The 20,802-nt window shown below is 41.1% G+C and overlaps 1 protein-coding gene across 1 annotated transcript; it reads right to left on the bottom strand.

Annotated features, from left to right (window-relative positions):
- Positions 1-415: 415 nt before the first annotated feature.
- Positions 416-16,653, bottom strand: rev1 (REV1 DNA directed polymerase). Its single transcript, XM_041807336.1, has 22 exons — positions 16,349-16,653; positions 15,545-15,620; positions 11,341-11,473; positions 10,972-11,140; positions 10,373-10,882; positions 9,484-10,256; positions 9,153-9,251; positions 8,917-9,033; positions 6,701-6,827; positions 6,470-6,598; positions 6,209-6,363; positions 6,004-6,123; positions 5,673-5,893; positions 5,404-5,576; positions 5,086-5,312; positions 4,818-4,999; positions 4,233-4,517; positions 3,957-4,056; positions 3,644-3,852; positions 3,408-3,558; positions 2,554-2,656; positions 416-2,456 (listed from the first exon to the last, which is right to left on the bottom strand). The coding sequence occupies exons 2-22, from the start codon at positions 15,608-15,610 to the stop codon at positions 2,345-2,347; spliced, it is 4,161 nt and encodes a 1,386-aa protein (XP_041663270.1). The 5' UTR covers positions 15,611-15,620; positions 16,349-16,653; the 3' UTR covers positions 416-2,344.
- Positions 16,654-20,802: the final 4,149 nt, after the last annotated feature.

The following is a 20,802-nucleotide window of genomic DNA, read 5'->3' as shown; positions in this document are numbered from 1 at the left end:
TTCTATTTTTTTGCAGTTCTGTGACCCAACCTTAGCACTTTTATCCAATTTTTGCCTCATCCTTTCACCACTTTATCACCACATTTTTGCCACTTTTAATCCATCTGTCACTTTTGACACATTTTACCAATCATTGCAGTTGTTTAATTATTTTTCCCTTAAAGTTGTCTCCGTTCCTTTTATTTTATTTTCTGGCTTAGCTATGAAGCCTGACATTACATTCAAAATGGTTCAGTTTAATGTGCCATGAACTGAAAGTCATTGGTGTAGTGGTTAGGACTGCTGCCTTTTAATGTTAGGGATGGAGTTGAACACAAGAAGAAAGGAGGAATATAAATTATCCACCCCTGAGAGAGCGAAGCCGTCTTGGCTGATGGCATCTTTCTAGAACACAACAAACACTAGTGTATTAATACAGAGTTTACAGTTTATTACCAAGATTTAGAAAACTTACAAACAAGTTCACAGCTTCGGGTCTTCAGGCACAAGCCAGTTTAGAGAAGTGAAGACTGGCCATTTTATATCTGGCCATTTCCTTCTGAACAGATATGATAGGTGAAGAGAAGCAAACATCTTGAAAGTGAGTGAAGACTTGCACATTCTGAGATACATTCATTTCAACATGTTGATTGATTTGGTTTGCATATAGAGATACCTTTTAAAACACATTTTTAAAACCACAAACTTCACACGATGGTGAGATCCCAAGCCAGCCAGCCAGCTGCATCTGCTGAGTCCTTCAAATCACCAATCAGTTTACTTCACAGAAATACAAGATCGTAACCACAAGCCTTACAAAAGTCTCCGATGTATGAAGTAAACATGTACAAACGATGGGAGTAAGAGTTAAAAATCAGATCAACTGTTCCTGTACATATCCAGCATTATTTCAATATTTAAATTTGTGAAACTGGTTAGTAAAACACACTTGAAAACCAAGATTTACTCCAGATACAAAAGCTGTATGAAACGTTACATAATCTTGAAGGGACATCTCGCTTGTTAGAGAGAAAAAGAAATGCATAAGCTACTTATTGATTGCCTGTCAACATCCTTGTGAGTCAGAGTGCTACTGAGAATCAACAGTTAACCTCACATGAAGTGCTTTGGCAAGCTTCTGATTTCCATGTTGGAACACTTACAAACAGTTAAGGAGTTAGAAGATTTACAATTTATAGACAGTTACTAAGAATTCACTACATGTAAACAATACAAGAGGGAAACCCTTCACATACATCTGCTCTTTTAAAACTTTTAACAAGTATCTTTAAAAACACTATTTACACACTTTAGTAACAGGGTTTGGCACTTTTTTTGCAAAGATATAAGAAAAACACTACTGTATGCAGCAGATGATCATGTTTGTTTTTTGGTGACACAGTAATTGTAGATTCTTCATAAGTCAGTACAACTGGCATGAAGCACCAATGGAAATATTGACAGGATAGATTAATTCAGAATTATACAATTTCTGGGATAGTTGTACGTCTGAGGAGTGCTACAATACTGATTTTAGAACCTTGAATAGATTGTGTTTTATCGTGATATTTTGAAAGTTGTCATTTCAAACCTAGAGCTTTCAGCTGCAAAAAAGCATAAAAATAAACCTGATGTTGTGCCTTTTCAAACTACTTAATCCTATAAAACAAACAGGGTAAAACAAGTGCTTTACTGAGGGTAAAATGCTTACCATGAATAGGAAATCTTAATTTTTGCGTGGTCTGGAGCAGTTGCTCCCAATTGGTCAAGTCTCGGACCCACCACCAGCTCCCTAAAGAGACACTGCGGTCCAAATTCCTTATATTTTCAACCAATCATTTAATTTGTAGAATTTTTGCACAGAACTTACGTTGCAGTTTCTCAATGATGAGGTGGTGGTTAGGATGAAAATACCAGTTGAGAACCACAGTTCTAGAGAGAAGTTCAGCAATTCCAGCAAAGACTTTTATATAAAATCCACCTTTGTTTGAAATGGCTTGGCATTAATAAGAAAAGAAAACCTTACAAAAAAATCAGATTAAAAAAAAAAAAAAAAAAAAGGATTTGCAAAAACTTGCTACTGTCCAGGATAAGACTAAGTATAGTTCCTGCCTTTCAGTTTGTTACTTTTACCTAAAAAAGCAAGTACATAAAAAATCTCTGCATTTACTCCAATGTAATACTGTCACAGCTCTGTAACACCTTTTCAAATAGTGTTTTCAATACTAGTCTTTAATTTCTTTTGCCACTGAGAGCATCCTTACAGATGCTACAGCGTCAACAGAGTCTAAAAAAGTTAAGTCTTTAAGATGTCACGATGGTAGCGTGATGGCAACACAGCAGTGGCAACAGTATCGCTCCCTCTTCAGGATATTTTCAGGGTGCTTCCATAAGTCTGCTGCACAACCACCTGCACGTTGTCCACTATGAAGTCAAACGCCATACTCCAAACAGACTCCACCGATTGCTGCATAATCCTGCAGAGAGAAGAAAAAAAAAAACACAAAATGTGACATCAGGAAACAATGAAATAGAAAAGGAAGAATAAAGGAGGTTATGTCGTGCAGTACTGACCTTTTCATGTATTTTATAATCAAATCCAGCCTCTCCAGATCTTTATCCTCGATCAGATCAGTGCAGTATTTCACCACCTGCAGGATGTCCTCTTCCATGGGTTCTAACATAAAAGGAAGAGGTGGTTTGAAACTTATTTTTGCAGCTAATCAGCTAACAACAGGTTAATCAGTGAAATTGTATTAGAGATCCCAACTCATCTGTGCAGGCATGTGTTGGAATTCACCAAAAAATGTTTTCTAGAAACAGAATTGGTTCTACAATCTGTCTATTGTTGAATCATGCTGAAGAAATTCACATATATTTGGATCATCCTATTAAACATTTGATTTGGCAAAAAAACTTTTAACAGTGACATTTGCCAGCTTATCTTAACCCCATGTTTGGCAAATGTCTGTGAACAACAAAAACAATTTTAACATCATGTTTTTAATGCTTAGAAATGCCTTTCAACCAGATGAAAGGCTTTTACTGATCAGATGAGTATCCTCTAAGGCAGTGGTTCTCAACTGGTCAAGCCTCAAGACCTACCATTAACTCCTCAATGAGAGATTGCAACCCAAATAACCAATATTTTTGACCAATCAGATAAATGTGGACCTCAAACAGTACAAATCATATGACAAATCAAAGAGAGAGGGCCAAACAAGCATGTCTTAAACAAGTTAAAATTAATTTTTGGTGCAATTTTTTTCCAGGCACACCTTCGAGACCCACTAAGAAGAGCTCTGTGATACACATCTGAATCCCAACCCAACAGTTGAGAACTACTTAATTCTTACTATTATGTTTATACAATGTAGGATAACCAGGGTTTAGATACTAATTCAGAGCTGTATTTTTTATCTGCATACCTGTGATGGTGGTGACCCACTCCCGAAGGAGTGTTTTTATGTCAGTCAGGTCGCAAGCTCCTGCCAATGCTGGAGGAGGACGAGGGATGAATTTTAACAGGGACTCTGGGATGTCTGGTTTGGAGATCGATGAGGAGGAACAGTTTTCAGCCTAAGAGAAGGACAAATACAAATTTTAGTTAAGCTCCCAAATGGCAATCAACCATTATCCTAAATAAATGTGTCTTATTTCTCACCTTTAGGGTTGTCACTGGTTCCCGTGATTTTAAAGGAAGTGGTAGGGTCTTAGCTGGACTGTTAGTCATATTACGTTTCTTCTGAGGGGACAGACCTTTCTTAATCGGACTCACTGCATTTTTTCTCTTGTACCGTCGCTTCACACGACCAATGCCAATCCCCACTCCTGGCTGCTTGAGCTGTAACAGCGCATTCTTCTGCTCCACAGCTGAGAAGTCAAGGGGAATAATACTACTCAATAATACTCATGTTTTTATTAAAACCTAATAAAAGTTAACTCATTCTTTTACATATAAAAACCTTGAGACTCACAGTTTCTTGCCTGGGGCTGTACATTTGTAACACGGTTGTATGCAGACTTCAGTTCCTCCTGGAGCTCTTTGGGGAGGGCAGCAAAAACATCTGGGTCAACCTGAAGGTAGAAAACGGGGAGTCAAGTCAAGGAATTAAAATGATCATAAAGAGAGCTTTTATGTCAACTATCATTACATTTAAAATATCTTTTCTGCTGCAAGGCTATGGAAGTGTTGATTTAAATGCAATTACAACATTTTAATAACGAAAAAAAACAAACTTTTTAATCCCCACCTGTGAGAAGTTAGGTAGTTCCAGTACAATTCCTGGACTGTCGGGCTGGTTTGGAATCTGTAGGACCAACGTGCCGGCAGGAGGGGTGTACAAAGCAGAGACAGAGGCTGGAGGATGAGGAGGAGAGCTGGGACAAGACTTCAGCATGGAGGGCTGTGGGGGAGGAGCAGCCAGCTGCGTACTGGGAGAGCAGCGGTTACTTGGTCTACCGTCTCGATTTGTCCATGACTGCTCCACTTGTTCTCTCAGCTCTGTGGGCAAAGCCTCCAACACTGAACGATCCACCTGTGACATAATGGAGACACATAAGATAGGGGAAAATCTGTAGCTGCCAGCCCACTGCAGTAAAAAAAGAGTATGTAACTTAAGCTCTAGTTGTAGTCCTTTTGTATTTTAAACAACTATATCCTGGGATATCTTGGGGTCAGAAGTGTAGTCCCCTGTAGCCTCTCAAAATTTCACACCAAATGTGACCTACCATCTTATCAAAAACCATGAACCTGGCTATTGTAGTTCCTATGTTCAGGGTGCTTTTAAACGTATTTGAAAAATAGAAACAAATGTAAAATTTCTTGAAATCTTCACCTGTGAAGGAGAGGGGACCTCAATACTGAAGTTAAGACGTGTTCTGAAATGTTTAGGAGTTTGTCTGAACCCATGCTGGTCTCTACTCGTTCCTGGTACGGGCTCAGGGGGAGTTGAGAGTGGAGCAGAGCTGGATGAAGCTGCTGTGGTTGAAGGAGTCTTTTCCTGATGTCTGTTGTTGTCTGAAACATTTGGAATGTTCACCATGAGCTCGACTGATTCCACGGACAAAAACTAGGAGGTAAACTGGAAGAAAGAGACACTATACCTCTGCAGTTGGATCTCACATTTGATCCCTGACAGAGCAGCATGTCTTTGATGGAGCGAGTCTTGGAGCTTGTGGGGTCCTGTGCGATGGAGTTTCCTTCAAGAAGCTGAACCTGGATGCCCACTCCTCTCAGGTCCTCAACCTGTAGCTTCATGCTATGAAAGAGCTTGATGACTGCAGCAGCAATCAGCTCTCCACTGTCAGTGCACTGAGCGAGCATTACCGTCCTGACAGAAAGAGATGAGAAAACAATGAGAATTTCTTTTTCCGTACTCCCAATAATTATTAAAAAAGCTGTGGTGACTGTATGTCTCTTACTTGGCAAGGTTGTCACAAATGCCATGACCTCCATATTTAGCCGGTTCCAGTGGAGCTCCAGCCTTTCGAACCATGACCTTGAGGGTAACTCTGCGCCCTCGCAGCCTGGCTTCCTGCAAACGTTTTTGCACCTCCATGGACAAGTTAGTGAGGAAAGACTCGGCTTCATCAACCTAGTCACAGTATAAGGGGGACAAGAGGCTTATTCAAGGAAAGGAGGCAAGGATAAGAAAGAAGAGTTGACAGAGGACAGCAGAAGTAGGACTTACCTTTGTAAAGCGAATGTTGTAGTTCATCTCTGCTGAGACAGACTTCCTTTCCTTCTCATAACGCACCGGCCGGTCATCCAGCCCCCTGCAAAAGCGAAACAAAGTCTGCCCAGTTCGGGGACCAAACTTCTTTTGCAGCTGAGACATAGACACCTGCTGTAGGTCACCACATGACCTCACGCCCATAGCAGCCAACTTCCTGCTCATAACAGAACCAACACCTGAAAAAGACACCACAATTAAACAGAAATGTACTCACACAAAAAGGAAATGCATAAATACATTTATTTATGAGCTATATTCTATGAACAGCAGGTGGCAGTGTATCTACCTGGTAAGCTTGTCACTGGCAGATCTCTGATAAAATCATCCACCTCTTCACTCTTTAAGAGATACTGGCCGTCTGGCTTCGCCTTTCGGGTTGCCAGCCGAGCTAACAGGATATTTGACCCTGAACAGAGGAACAGTCGGTGAGAATTTGTGAAATAACAACAAGGTCTTGATACATTTATAGCTTTAGACCAACATAAACTCACCCATGCCCACTGAGGCACTGCATCCTGTTTTCTCTTTGATGTCTGCTCTGATCACTTTGGCCAAGTCTTCTGGGGAGATGCCCAACTCGGCTAGCAGCGCAGAAGCATCAATCAATAACTCATCACAGCTCAGAGCTTCAATGTCATGGGTGTAACTGCAAAAAAGTAAAAACAAAGCCAAAAAAAGACATTTGAAAGCACATTGGGGTTTATTTTCACATAAAGGACAGGAGGATTAAAAGAGAAAGAAGTCTTTCTTACCCTGCCAGAGTCTCATACATTGTAAACGCCACCTCTTTATAGGCCTCAAAATCATATGGGACAGACTGCAGTGAGGGACACAACTGCTTTGCTTTGCCAAAAAACATCCCATTCCTCACGCCTGCCTGCCTGTGAGAGATGGCAAATTTATAGGCATTGCGGTTGGAGAAAAATCAGATATTTGTTGCTGTTTATTGTGAAAGAAAAAAACATATTGTTTTCTTATCTTACCTTGCTTCATAACTGCATGATGCAATCTCTGCCATTGAGAGAGAAGCAGCATCCTGGTCCACTCCGTTTGTGTGGGAGTCAGGACTTTCCTGCGAGGGTGTCCTGTAAAGATCCCCGTCTGCACTATCTGTCAGGCAGAACAAGGGCACAAGCATCTTAGATAAAAAGTAACAAATGTACAAGAAAACATACAGTCATGGACGAAAATATTGGCACCCCTGGAATGTTTCCAGAAAATACATAATTTCTCCCAGAAGCTGTTGCAATCAACAAATGTTTTAGGTATACACATGTTCATTTCCTTTTTGTGCATTGGAACAAGACAAAAAATCAGAAGAAAAAAGACAAAATTGACATAATTTTACACAAAACTCAAAAAAATGGGCCGGACAAAATTATTGGCACCCTCAATTTCGCTTCCTATAACCATCGACAAGCTTCTTACACCTCTCAACTGGAATTTTGGACCACTCTTCTTTAGCAAACTGCTCCAGGTCTCTCAGATTTGAAGGGTGCTTCTTGCAACAGCAGTTTTGAGATCTCTTCATAGGTGTTCAATGGGATTTAGATCCAGACTCATTGCTGGCCACTTCAGAACTCTCTATTGCTTTGTCTCCAACCATTTCTTGGTGCTTTTTTTTTTTTTTTTTTTAAAGATTTATTTATTTATTTATTTTTGGCCTTTTTGCCTTTATTTGATAGGACAGTGGATAGAGTCGGAAACAGGGGAGAGAGCGGGGAGAGACATGCAGGAAATAGTGCCACGGGCTGGGTTCGAACCCGGGTCGCCTGCGTATATGGCATGCGCCTTAACCACTCGACTACCGGCGCGCCTTCTTGGTGCTTTTTGGAGGTATGTTTCAGGTCGTTGTCCTGCTGGAACACCCGTGACCTCTGATGCAGACCCAGCTTTCTGACAATAGGCCCTACATTGCGACCCAAAATCTTTTGATAGTCTCAGATTTCATGATTCCTTGCACACAGTCAAGGCACCCAGTGCCAGAGGCAGCAAAATAACCCCAAAACATCCTTGAACCTCCACCATGTTTGACTGTAGGTACTGTGTTCTTTTTTTGTAGGCCTCATTCCATTTTCTGTAAACAGTAGAATGACCTGCTTTTCCAAAAAGCTGTACCTTAGTCTCATCTGTCCACAAAATGTTCTTCCAGAAGGATTGAGGCTTACTCAGGTACATTTTGCAAACTCCAGTCCGGCTTTTTTATATCTCTTTGTCAGCAGTGGGGTTCTCCTCAGTCTCCTGCCATAGCGCTTCATCTCATTCAGATTACGATGTATGGTCTGAGCTGACACTTTTGCACCCTGAGTCTGCAGGACAGCCTGAATTTGTGTGGAAGTTGACTGAGGATGTTTATCCACCATTCCAACTATCCTGCATTGCATTCTTTTGTCAATTTTTATCTTCCGCTCACATCCAGGGAGATTAGCCACAGTTCCATGGGTTATAAAGTTCTTGATTATATAACACACAGTGGACAAAGGAATTTCAAGATCTATGGAGATGGTCTTGAAACCTTGAGATTGTTCATATTTTTCCACAATTTTGCTTCTTAAGTCTTCAGACAATTCTCGGCTCCTCTTTCTCTTCTCCATGCTTGGTGGGACACACACAGGCACACAACACAAAGGTTGAGTCAACTTTTATACATTCTAACTGGCTTCAGGTGTGATTTTTATATTGCCTGCACCTGTTACTGCCACAGGTGGGTTTAAATGAGCATCACATGCTTGAAATAAAATGATTTAACCACAGTTTTAAAAAGGTGCCAATAATTTTGTCCAGCCCATATTTGAGTTTTGTGTAAAATTATGTCAATTTTGTCTTTTTTCTTCAGATTTTTTTGTGTTGTTCCAATGCACATGAAGGAAATAAACACATGTATACTGTTGCAGTACTACTCTGCAGAAAATGATGTAAAATTGTTAGCCAACAAAGACCATCATTTTCTAGATAAAAATGTCCTGATTTACATCTGCCCAGTAGAGTACAGAAAGCAGGTCTGTTAATCAGAGCTACAGTGCTGGCCAGTAGTAGGTAGCTGTGTTACAGCTTTGCACTTTTTTTCTCAGGACACATCATCCATATTTCGCATTATAAATATACCAATTTTTTCATTGCTTGGCGTTTCTCATAGCTTTTTTTTTAATCTTAAGAATGAAAGTATTCGGTAACAACCCTTCATTTATGCTCATCTCACCAGACTGAGGATGAGTCTGTTTCCACTGGTAGTACTGCAGCTCCAGCTGAGGGTTGGCCCCAGGTCTCTGGGGCACTCGGCCCTGTCCACGGTTACTGGTTACAGCTACAGGCTTTCCTGTAAGAAAAAAAAAAAGGTGACTTCAGTCAGGAGCTCTGACAGTTTGAAGACTATTCTCTAGACATCTGATGGGTTCACTGGCAGAGAATAAATTAAAGAGACAGAAGATAACTTGCCTTTGAGCTCTGGTCGGTGTCGGATCCCCACAGACACAAAGAAACAGTCCATGTCCACATGAAAAATGCATGATTTTACATTTGTGGATGTTGTAGTACCTGAACACAAACATTAATAATTAGAAGATAAGATTGTTCTCCAGAAATCACAAACAGATCTAAACAAAGAACTAAGTAATGAAATGTGCCTCCTTGCAAATTCAGTTTAGCTGTGGCCATTGAGCCACCATGACACCATTAAACAGCGGTCTTTGACAGCAAACAAAAACTACAAAAGTGAAGTTACTATTTGAAGAAAACAGCTGAAAAAAAACAGCCCTTTGTTTCATACCTTGACTGTCTGCAGTGCGCTGTGCCAATGACTTCCTCAGTCGCTCCTTCCCTGGGAATGAAGCGCCCCCTGCAGTTTTTCGTTTGCTATGCAGCTCATTGACGTACTCGGAGAAGCCTGACCTCCATGTGGAGATCTGGTGTAAACGTGAGTGAGAGTAGAACTCAGAGATCAAACCGCCCGTCTGTGCCAACAGCTGGGTTGAAGGCTTGTATGATGACGACTTTTCAGAGGGAGGATCTGGTTTGGCTGTTTTGTTATTTAGTGAGGCAGGGTCTGATGAGAAGGCATTATGGTGACTTCCATTCAGTCGAATGGAAGAGTGTGAAAAAGATGAAGGTGAGAGAGGGGTCTTTTCGGAGTTTGAATCAACTTGACAGGATGATTGGAGCTGTTTTGGGAGTAGGTGGGTATCTGTGAGTTTTACAGTCTCCTGAAAGGTGGGAGATGAAGGTTTAGGTCTCTGCTCGCTGTCTACTGATGAAATAGATCGCTCCAGCAGATCAAGAGAATGGTCGGATTGCTTTGGAGGACTGTGGGGAAACTCGTAGGGGTCAGGAGTATTGACTCTGCCTTCAGGTAGCTTTACGCCAACGGAGGTAAAAGGGGACAGGTCCTCTGGCTCTAAGGCACAATTATGAAGGTGAGCATGTCCGTTGGTCAGGGGTGCTTCTTTCACCACCTGCAGGGGGGGATCTGCTTTATCACACACTTGCATTTCACTGATGTTTGAATGGCTCATCAGGTCCAGTGAGGTTTTCAGGGATCCATTTCTAAAAGAGATGAAGAAACCTTTATGAATATCATGGCACCATATATCTATAAACATACATTTATTAACAGTTAAAAATGGCTACATTTTGTTCCTTTACACGCTTTGCATATTTACATTTTTATTTCCTCTTCTTTGCATCTGCTCTGGGCACTGTTGCATGAAGAGTTAATCTGAGGTTGTGGTTGGCCAGCTCTCTGGTGCTGGAGATTAGGTTGAGGTGTTTGAAGTGAAGTCTGTGGGGGTCTTTGGGGGTGTATGGTGTATAAAGAGCTTTTGTGCCTTGGGTCTGCACTAAGGTTACCGGCTGACGAGTGACTCTGTTGGGGGTTAAAAGAGCGAGCTGAAGGGCTTTGCTGGATGGACTGAGGCTGGACGTTGCCTTGGTGAAATCGGCTGTTGCTGGGGTCGGGGATGGAGTTACTCTGACTGCTGGATGATTGCTCGTTGTTGAAAGCAGAGTGCTGAATGCTGCGCTGTGGCAGAGGAAGCTTTTGATGGCTCAGCTGACGGCTCGGTCCAGGGATCTCGGCGTTTTGCCGCAGAGCCATGCCAGGGAAGAGTGGGCCTTTGTGTTTGGCGTACAGCTGGTACTGCAGGTAAGGCAGAAGATGTCCGGCTTTGATACTGTTGAAAGAAAAGAACAATATTCCATTATTATATTTCTCGTATAATTAATGGTATAAAACAATCAGTATAACTACTAATGAACAGACCTGTCAGTAATCCACTCTGGCCTGATTATCTTCTCCCCTTTGAGCTCCTGAATTTTGCTGTTTGGCAGGTTATTGGCGATGATGTGGGTGGTCTTGGAGCGGGAGTAGTAGATGTGGAACTGACCACCGTGCAGCATCATCAGTCTGCGAAGCTCATCTGCACTTGGGTCTAATCACAACCAGGCACAAAATAAAAATGAAGAACCCCTTTTTGATTTGATTCCTAACATTAATCACCTCTTCCTAACATTTTTCACCTTAGTAGCTTAACAGTGGCAAAATATAAACTTTACATTTAACCTACATTATTCTCTCTGAGGTCATACCAAATAGATGCAATAAAATCCATGTAATTGAGCATCACATTACCTGTGTATCCATTGACATAGATAGCCACTCCACTGAAAATGTTGGAGCACGAGCCTTCCTTCCGTTTTTCTCTGGGGGCATCAAGTCTAAACTGCTCTTCCAGCTTAGCAACTTTGGCAGCCATATAGCCACCCTGCAAACAATGAGGAGAGCAAAGACAGGTACAGGTAAGAAAACATTCATAAAGATTTACAGAGCTGAAATACTTTATTAACTCACATAGTAAATCAGATTTCTTACAAACATTGAATATGAGTTATTAAAGATTTACAGATGCTTGTGAAAAAATGTCTTTAAAAATCTGAATGTGTAATATCTCAGAAAAATGAAAAAGGTTTTTTTTTTGGTTGTGATTTAATTAAAAAAGGTTAAATTTCATATATATTCTAGATTCATCTCATATAAATTGAAAATTGAATACTCAAGACTTTTTTTTATCTTGATTATTACTTATAGCTCATGAAAATAAAAAAAAAACCACTATCTCAAAAAACTGTAATACTGCGGAAAAGTCCAAAGGTCTCCCAAGCCTTCATTCTCCCACTGGTTCAGTATACACAACCACAATCATAGAGAGCACTGCTGACTTGGATGACTAGGATGTCCAGAAGACAATGACTGACACCCTTCACAAGGACAGTAAGCCACAGAAGGTCACTGCTGAAAGGGCAGGCTGTTCTCAGAGTGCTGTATCAAAGCATAGTCATGGAAAGTTGACTGGAAGGGAAAAGTGTGGGGAGAAAAGATGCACAATCAACAAGGAAGACCGCAGACTCACTTAGGGGAGCTTCACAAAGAGTCTGCTGAAGCTGGAGTCAGTTTATCAAGAGCCACCACAAACAGACACGTCTAAGAAATGGGCTACAAGTGTCGTGTGGTGTCAAGCCACTGCTGAACCACAGAAAATGTCATAAATCAAAATCTCTGGAGTATTGTGAAGACAAAAATGAGAGACACCAGACTCAACAATACAGACGAGTTGAAGGCTGCTATCAAAACAACCTGGACTTCATAACACCTCAGCAGTGCCCCAGATGGATTTTCTCCATGCCTCATCACAAAGATGCAGTAATTTGTGTAAACAGAGCCCAGACCAAGTGCTGAGTAGTGATGGGAATTGAGAACCGGTTCCAGCTGAGAACCAGTTTCATTTGGTTCAATCCATCAACATCATTTACATTTACTCTTAACAGTTCCCTTATCAATGCCTTACTTCCCCTTGAGGTAGCCATTTTCTGCGGTATTCACACCAGCATTCAAGCCTACTTCACTCTTCAACTCGGCTTCGATATGCTCCTCCTCCTGACGAGGATTTAAAAGCATTTGCATGAGTTGCACACAAAATATTAAGTTCCAAAGTTTTGCTCTCACAATGTGGGAAAATCCTGTGTAATTCATAAACCTAGAATATTTTTTAGTGCCCTGTTATGTCAAAAAGCAAACATGATGAATGATGAAGGAAACGGTCACATCATAATAAGCGACAGAAGTCTTGATCATTAGCGCAGCTGCTCTCGCTCCCCCTCATTTGCATAAATACACACATGGGTTTGGGCAGTTGATCAGCGGAAGGGACTGGTGACAATATAGGGTTAGTATTTCTCACAGGTGGCAGCAAGCCACTATGCAGCCTATCCAGGTGTAGTTACCGACATATCCGCCTTCCGCGATCAGTTTACTCATCCAAAATCTCCTTTTTTCTCGCTCACTTCACTCGCATGTTTTACTTGCGAGCAAGGCTCGTCCTCAAGCAGATCACAAAGCGCAAGCAAGAAACACTTAAGGAGTGGTTGCTAAAGAAACTGATCAATCGTAGTGCTGCTGTCATAGATCTAAGATCACAGAGACAGGTAGAGAAAGAGGAGAAGAGACTGTATACAAGCTGGGGTAGGTGTGTGCAAGGATTATGGACCTGAGGTGAGCAGATTAAAGCAGTAATCAAACTCCTAAATTAGTTTAAGACCAACCGATTACTAAAACTAGAGAATTAAAATTCGGAAGAAATTGGGCTATAAGTGCTAACTAATAATGTAGTAATAATCAAATGCTGCAAAAATAATCTTATCCATAATAAATCGGTTGATGAAGCCTACATTTTAGATGAGTGTTCCACACCTCCTCATTTGTTGAATGGTTATGTTGTTTGTATGGAAAGAAGGCTTATATAAATAACAAAGGTAAACTTTCAGCAGGATATTGTGTACAATAAGACACAATAATTCTTAAAGACACTATTGATAATAATGCCAGTCAACGTCAACTAGACATTAGACACTGCTACTAAGCAGTGAAAACACAATATCAGAAAAGACTACATCAGTCTGATCAGAGATGGCTGGTACAGTCTAATCTATGGTGTTAGGGTAAATACAAATCACTTTCAGAAACTTTAACTTGGTTAGTTTAAGTGACCGGTGTAAAAAGAATCCTATGTCATTTGTCTAACATTCCATACGAGTTTGATTAGATAAACATATTTATGAAAATTTCAGAATAAATCAAATAATTTAGTTCAATGTCAAGTACTGGTAGACACATACATAGAAGTTAACTTTTTTGTCCTTGTGTGCAATGTTGACCCCTTCTACTGGCTACCACCACAAGTACAATTCAGACTTATGGCACACTGTATAGTCTACTTTTTCGAAAAAGAAAATTCACAGGAAAGTATTGATAAAGAATTGAATCGATAATGGCATTGATAGATAAAATCTTATCAATTCCCATCCCTAGTACTGAGTGCCTAAATGCATTTTCTAGAAGGTTTACATTTCTGTATAAAAAATCATGTTTTTTGATTGGTGTTTTGTAATATTCTGATATTGAGATAGTGGATTTTTTTAAGCTGTAATTGTCAAGATTAAAACAAAAAATCTAAATATTTCACTTAGTATAAGATGAATCGAGATTATATGGAGGTACAATTTTTGATCATTTTTAGATGTACCTGTACACTAAAGAATATGTAACATTTTTAATCAATGTCAAGCAATTATAACGCAGATCACTGTCTGCACAGCTGTGATGCTCTGCTTTATGAGCTGTAGCCAGTTCTGAGAACATTGTCAACAATAGACTTGGAGGCTCACTTGCTTGGCAAACTACAAATTGCCATCACTGCTTAAAAAAATGCCCTAAAGCATTATTCTTTTAGCGTTATACAATCTGCAAAAAGTGTATAAATAGGCGCAGATTGTGAGACAATAACAGCAGATTCAGATTTATCTTTTGATGGGAATCAATCAGTTTGACAAAAATTAGATGGTCTCTAATGCAGTGGTTCTGAACTGGGGCAGTACCCAATAGTGGGTCAATGAACTGTTTTCAGTAGGTTGTCAGTGTTTGCCTAGGTATGTGTGGGACTGTGGGAATAAACACCCACAGTCCATCAGATCAGCAACAACGCTGGAACGTCTCAAAAAAGATTTAAAAATGTACCTTTTAAGACAGGCTTTCATGTAACTTACATTTCCTTTGGTGCTCAGGTCATCTCCATATTGTAACTGAATCTTTTTATGTTCCTTTCAATCATGTGACTTACAACGTGATTCAGTTTTTTCCTTTTTTAAAGTGTTTATCTGTTCTTATTTCTCTGGGAAGCACTTTTTAACTGAGTGCTTTAAAAGTGTTACATAAATAAAGTTTTACTTAATTGCTTAATTAAGAGGAAGAGAGATGTAAAATATGGGGAGAGACAGTGGAGGAAGACATGCACTACACAGTGTTGAGATGGGGATTCACTCCAACAAGCAGTGCATCAAGGACTTCTGCCTCTGTATATGGGTGCCTGCTCTATCAGCTGAGAAGAACCAGCAGTTTTGTTGTGATAATGTGTAAGTTGTGGTTGTTTTCTAAAGACCATGACATGTGCTAATTTCATAAGATCTCAAGAAAACCTACTAAATTTGCATATATTATCACAGGAAAATGAGTAAATAAACCAAATGCATGTTCTCTCTCAGTTTCTGTAATGATGCACTTTTGTTTTGTTCTGTCCCTTTAAAATCCTAATTTTTGTTCCATCTAAAATCAAAACTGCAACAGAGTGATAGAAAATTTTTGAATCTTGGGGTTGTGATATGTCATTACAGAGGCGCTAGTGGGACCTGAGTCATGACCATTTGAGAATCCCTGCTCTAATGTTTATAAACAGTTGTAATTTCTGACATGAGTTGTAGATTATTATAATGTAAGTAATACTTACTCTTTCAGCCCAACCATTGTCACCACTGGCATTGGCTCTCTTCCTCATCCACCCATCTCGACTCATACTGAGGGAGCTGAACACAATAGGGGACACTGATCAACACTGAGTTACTCAGATTGAGGGGAACTAAGATCACTGAGGTTGCATGTTACAAAGGAGGAAAAATAACTCGTATTTTTGCACACACTAGTTTCCCATACATCCTGAAATGAAGAGTGAAAAGGGAGATAAAAGTGTCTCATCAACTTTAACAATGAATCAATTTAACTGCATGTTTAAAAAGCTTTCTTTGCTATAACAGAGCAGAAAAAGACAAGCAGGGCACTGTTAACATCCGATTTCTTTGCCTTCTGTGTTGTTACTTCATGACTGTGGTTGAGTGTTAATCTGGCATAACTGTTTAGAAAAAGGGTTTCCGCCCAGGGCATGAGCCTCGTGTCCAAGGGCATGTCCGGACAGGACCTCCGCTGCTGACAGGTAGGTTACAACAGAGCCCCATGTGGCACTTCGTAACATTTTTCATATAAGCAGCTAACATTAGCATAGCAACTCTAATCGATGAATGGCTAGTTAATCATGCATGTTGCTGCGCCATGACACGACAGTAACATCATGTCAGTTCAAGCAAGCAAAAATACCATTACAAGTGTGTTGCCTTTCACTCGCTAACAATGCTTGGAAAATTATCTGCCAAACAATGAACGCTGAACGACAGTGTAACTTCACCACTATTTTAACCATTGCAGTTGTAAACAAGTCCAGTCGGAATGAATTCTCGTCAAAGAAGTCACTTATTTTTACCTTTTATGCTGTCAGATTGTGTTGTTAGCTTCGGACTTCTCTCTGCAGATTCTGCCCAACACTAACGTTGTGTGCGCGCTGATTACGAGGAAAGAGCAAAGCCAAAGCGAAATGATAATCCTCCAGACAGTTAGCACGACTCCTCCGACCTGTCTTCGTTCTTAACAGAACTCCTTAGGGTGAACTAAGGTCCCCTTATTTTGCCATGTTGCCACGCCATGTCTCTTGAACGTTTTCGCTCACCCTCCCAGTCCTTTTGCTCTCCATTTCTACCGCCTGATCGCTTTGCTTTCCCTTTCCTCGGAGAGTCAGGCGACAGAGGAGTAGCATCTCATTTCCGCCCATTCCCTTTCAAAATAAACCATTCGATGAGGACAACGTGTAAACTGGGTTGAGATTAAAAATCGCAAAAAAGCTGTTAAAACGCAGGGCTCACATAGAGCAATAACATTGATACTATTTAATTTACTCAATTTTCACCACACATGTCAAACGTGTTCATGCTTCCACTTGGCGGTTTTAATGACACAGCGTTAATCAACATCGATAATTGTGTGCAAATTCATATTTACATACAGCCTCTGCTAAGGAATACCCATGTACATATAAACTGTTTTATTTTTCCAATGAAATACATACAACATCCGTTTTTTTCGTAGCTTCTCAGGGCTAGCTTGACCCCGCTTACCCCCGGCTTCTTGTTTTTAGCTTCAAGTTGTGCTGTAATGCTGCCACTATGCGGTCAACTGAGTACATGTCACCTCATATGACTGACTCTTTGATGCTTTGTACAGTTTTTATCCAACTACTGTACTATTTTATGGTGTTATTTTTGTCATACCGCCCGAAGACAGACGTGACTTGTTTTACGTTGGAGCGACCGTTTGTTGTTGCTCTCTGGTTGTTTGTTTCCCTTTAAAGTATCTTGAGCTCATTAAATCAAGAGGATGAGTGTGTCCTAGTCCACTGCGCCCACACAAACTGTTTCGCTGCGATAGACAGTGTCGATAAAGAGCAGTCCGTCTGGGTTTTTTTTTACGATGTGTACTGTCTGGCTGGCTCCGGAACGGTTGTCCTCAGACGGCCCGGCACACGGGCTTTAACGGCCGTGACGCAGAGGCACGTGCAGGTTGAACGAGCCATCAGCGTAAAGGCAGACAGAAGCCATAGTGGTCCCGCTCATTAACCCGTACAGTCATGACAAAATAATTTAATTTCACGACTTATGCTCATGCCTGAGCTATAAAACTGCGAAACAAGTTCACAATACATAGCCTGCATCAGAAATGAATGCTAAAGGGACATAACCTTGTTGGAAAGTGGGCTTCCTTTGCTGTTTGCATTGAGTGTTTTGATTTGCACACATAGTCCACACGTGATCCTTTATCCCTACACACCATGAAGGAAGGAGAGCTTAAAGATGGTGTTTAAATCAGAGGAATAAAATAGGTCATAGTCCATATAAGGTTAATTGTCAGTCTGGCGCTGGATAAGTTTGCCACAGACCCAATAACAGCAAGGGGGTAAAAAAGCTATTGACCCATGGCTCGTCGCTTCTTAAGGAGCCCCCTTATTGGTTGTTCGCTGTTGCTATGGTACCAGACATCAGATGCTGAAGTTTCATACAGCGGCTTCTGTGTTGATGCAGCAGGAAGTAGTGTCAGCGATGGAGCGTCAGTGTGATGTATGTAAAGAGAGAGAAAGAGAGATTTCTGCACAACTGGGCTGAATAATCAGTCTGACTCACACTGTCTCTCATATGCCTGTCTCTGCAGAGGGTTTGTGTGCGTCAGCCACTGCAAAAAAGAGGCAGAGACAGAAGCCATCAACCTATAGGGTGGGTATGCTGATGATTCAATGCAAATGTTGAAAAAAACAAACGTAGGCAGAGCACTGAAGTATGGAATGCACGCAAGTATGGAATAGAAACTGTGAGGCACTACAGGAGTGCTATCCAAGCCTCTGTCAAATATGAATTTATTGTGTTATGTCCAACTTGATTGAGCTAAACGCTAATTACTGTTATGTAAATGCTGCTGCAGAACCATGAGGACAGGGCACTCTGTTGTCAATGCTCGACATCGTTGGTAGTATAGATGATGATGCTGCCATCTGGTGGATATGGGGGTCTGGAAGTTGTTGCCCCCATTTGAACCCAATGTATGATATTCGTGATCCAGCATGATCTGTAATGATGGACCTATTAAGGGTTAAAACACACAAAAACCGGGCACTCTTGATAAGGTTTGCCTTTAGATAACACTTTGCCTTCACCGATGTCAAAATGCAGCATTTTAGGGTAGTTTAGTCAATTTTGCATTGTCATACTACATTTCAATAATGCAAATTTTTGTTTTGGTGAAGTATAATTGTTTGGCAGGGATGTCACAGAAGTAAACCAACAAACACTTTTTTTTTTTTACCACCAGACCCACCCACAGAAATGGCTTGGTCCCTGAAAGCCAAGTAAGTTGGGACCTCCCCAGGTCAGTTCAGGTATGGTAGAACATGGTGGTTTGACACTTTACCGTGTCAACCTTGGTCCTGTACTGCTCTGGCCTCCTGATGGCCATCTCCCAGGCCCGTGCAAAGCCCATGCGTCTCTCCAGGTATCCTCCCAGCTGCCCCCTCCACTATGCAAGTGGTCGCCCCGACATCTGGACCAGCCCACCCAGTTCTTGGCACCCAGTATGCAGTGAGACGGATCAAGCCTGGGAAAGTGCACCAGGTGCCCACAAAAGCGCAGCTGCCATTTCCTTATCAACCAGCTTATCCTTCCCATCCCTATTCTCCTGAGCACGTCAGTATTAGACACATGGTCTTGCCAATGCTACCCAAAAATGCACTAAAGCTAAGTTTGCACAAAGGAGTCCAGCCAGCACCTCTGGCCATAAGTCAACGTCCAGGCCTTACGAGAGTATAGCAAGACTGCATGCTCAGATACTGGGAACACCACACTCTCTTGCTCAGCTAACCCATTGCCCCATGTGCTGTCCAAGACTTTGTTTGAGCTCAGCCTTGCAGTCAGGGCATCGATGGATTATTCTGCCAAGGTAGGCGAACTGCCCTACAACTTCCACACTGTCACCATCCCCTAGATGACTTACTGATTTCAATATATTCACATTAGCCTATCTCAAGTGAACTTTTGGAGCTTGTAGTAATCAAGTTTGGGAACACATTATTATTATTTATTACATTATTGTCTGGGTCAAATGCCTTAGACAACAATTGTGCAAGTACTGGCATGGCTAACACTGACAGTACTGGAGTAACAGTAATATGAATGTATAAATAAAGGTGCATACCCCCTTTAGAAGTGAAATTGTTTCCTTTGTGAAACACACAACAGTACATTTTAAAAAAGGGTTTTGTTATAAGATTTGGTTACCGTTGCTTAAATTTAGGATGGACTGTGTTATGCTTTCCTCTTTGGGCCCCCTCCTTATGCTGGGCCCCAGAAAGTCCCCCCCCCCTTATGGGCCGTCCCGGTTACCACACCCTTCTGGCTGCAGTGTCCATTTTCCAAGTTGCCCCTTAATTGTTTTAGGTGCTTTTCAACATCATGAACCTTCACGAAGAATTAGGAACATCCATTCACTTCTGCTTATCTGGGACCGGCTCCCAGTTGCAGCAGACTGAACAAGTCAGCTCAGACATTTTTCTCCCAAGTGACATTTTCCAGCTCTTTCCAGCTGTTCCTAGGCCAGAGGAGATGTATAATCCCTCCACCAAGTCCTGGGTCTCGCCTGGGGTCTCCTCCCAGTTGTGCATGACTGGAAAACCTCCACAGGGAGGCATCCAAGAGGCATCCTAATTGTACTCACGGCGCTGACACTGCATCAATCCATTCTACCCTCACTCATGAGCAAGACCCCTAGATACTTGAACTCCTTCACTTGAGGCAAGGACTCAGAAAGCAATCTACTAGCAGAGGAATCTAGGAACTGGTGTGATTCAATGGCAGGAACCTTGTTCAAAATTAAGTTCTGGGTTAATAAAAATATTCCCCTTTAAAGTCCCCGCTTGGGGGAAACTTTGCAAAAAGCTCAGGAACTTTTAAGGTAAGGCCTGCAGAAGTAAATATTTCAAATTGGTCGAGGTTTACTTTCACTGTGGCTTACCTACTACCCTGAGCATGCTGTCTAGCTCTCTGCAGCTAGCTGTAGAATAGATTAGAGCTAAACTGCTCATCTTGTTTGATTTTTAATCACAACTGTCATCTAATTTCTGTAGGAATAAACATACACAAGTTATCCAACGCACTCTTTTTCTTTAGTTCTGATCTGCTAAACCATTTTATTAAGTAACTACCTACAATCAGATTAGATTACTAGTTAGCTTCTAAAAAAACTGTCCAAAAGGAGTCGGCCTATAATTTTTTGTCGTCTACATTTATTTTAAAAGCCTTTTTTGTTGGCCAAAATAAGTTTTCATGTTAATTTCATTGTAAA

This window comes from Cheilinus undulatus, linkage group 15 (assembly GCF_018320785.1).
Source record: "Cheilinus undulatus linkage group 15, ASM1832078v1, whole genome shotgun sequence".
Lineage (NCBI taxonomy): Eukaryota > Metazoa > Chordata > Actinopteri > Labriformes > Labridae > Cheilinus > Cheilinus undulatus.
This window is presented reverse-complemented; position numbering and strand designations above follow the sequence as displayed.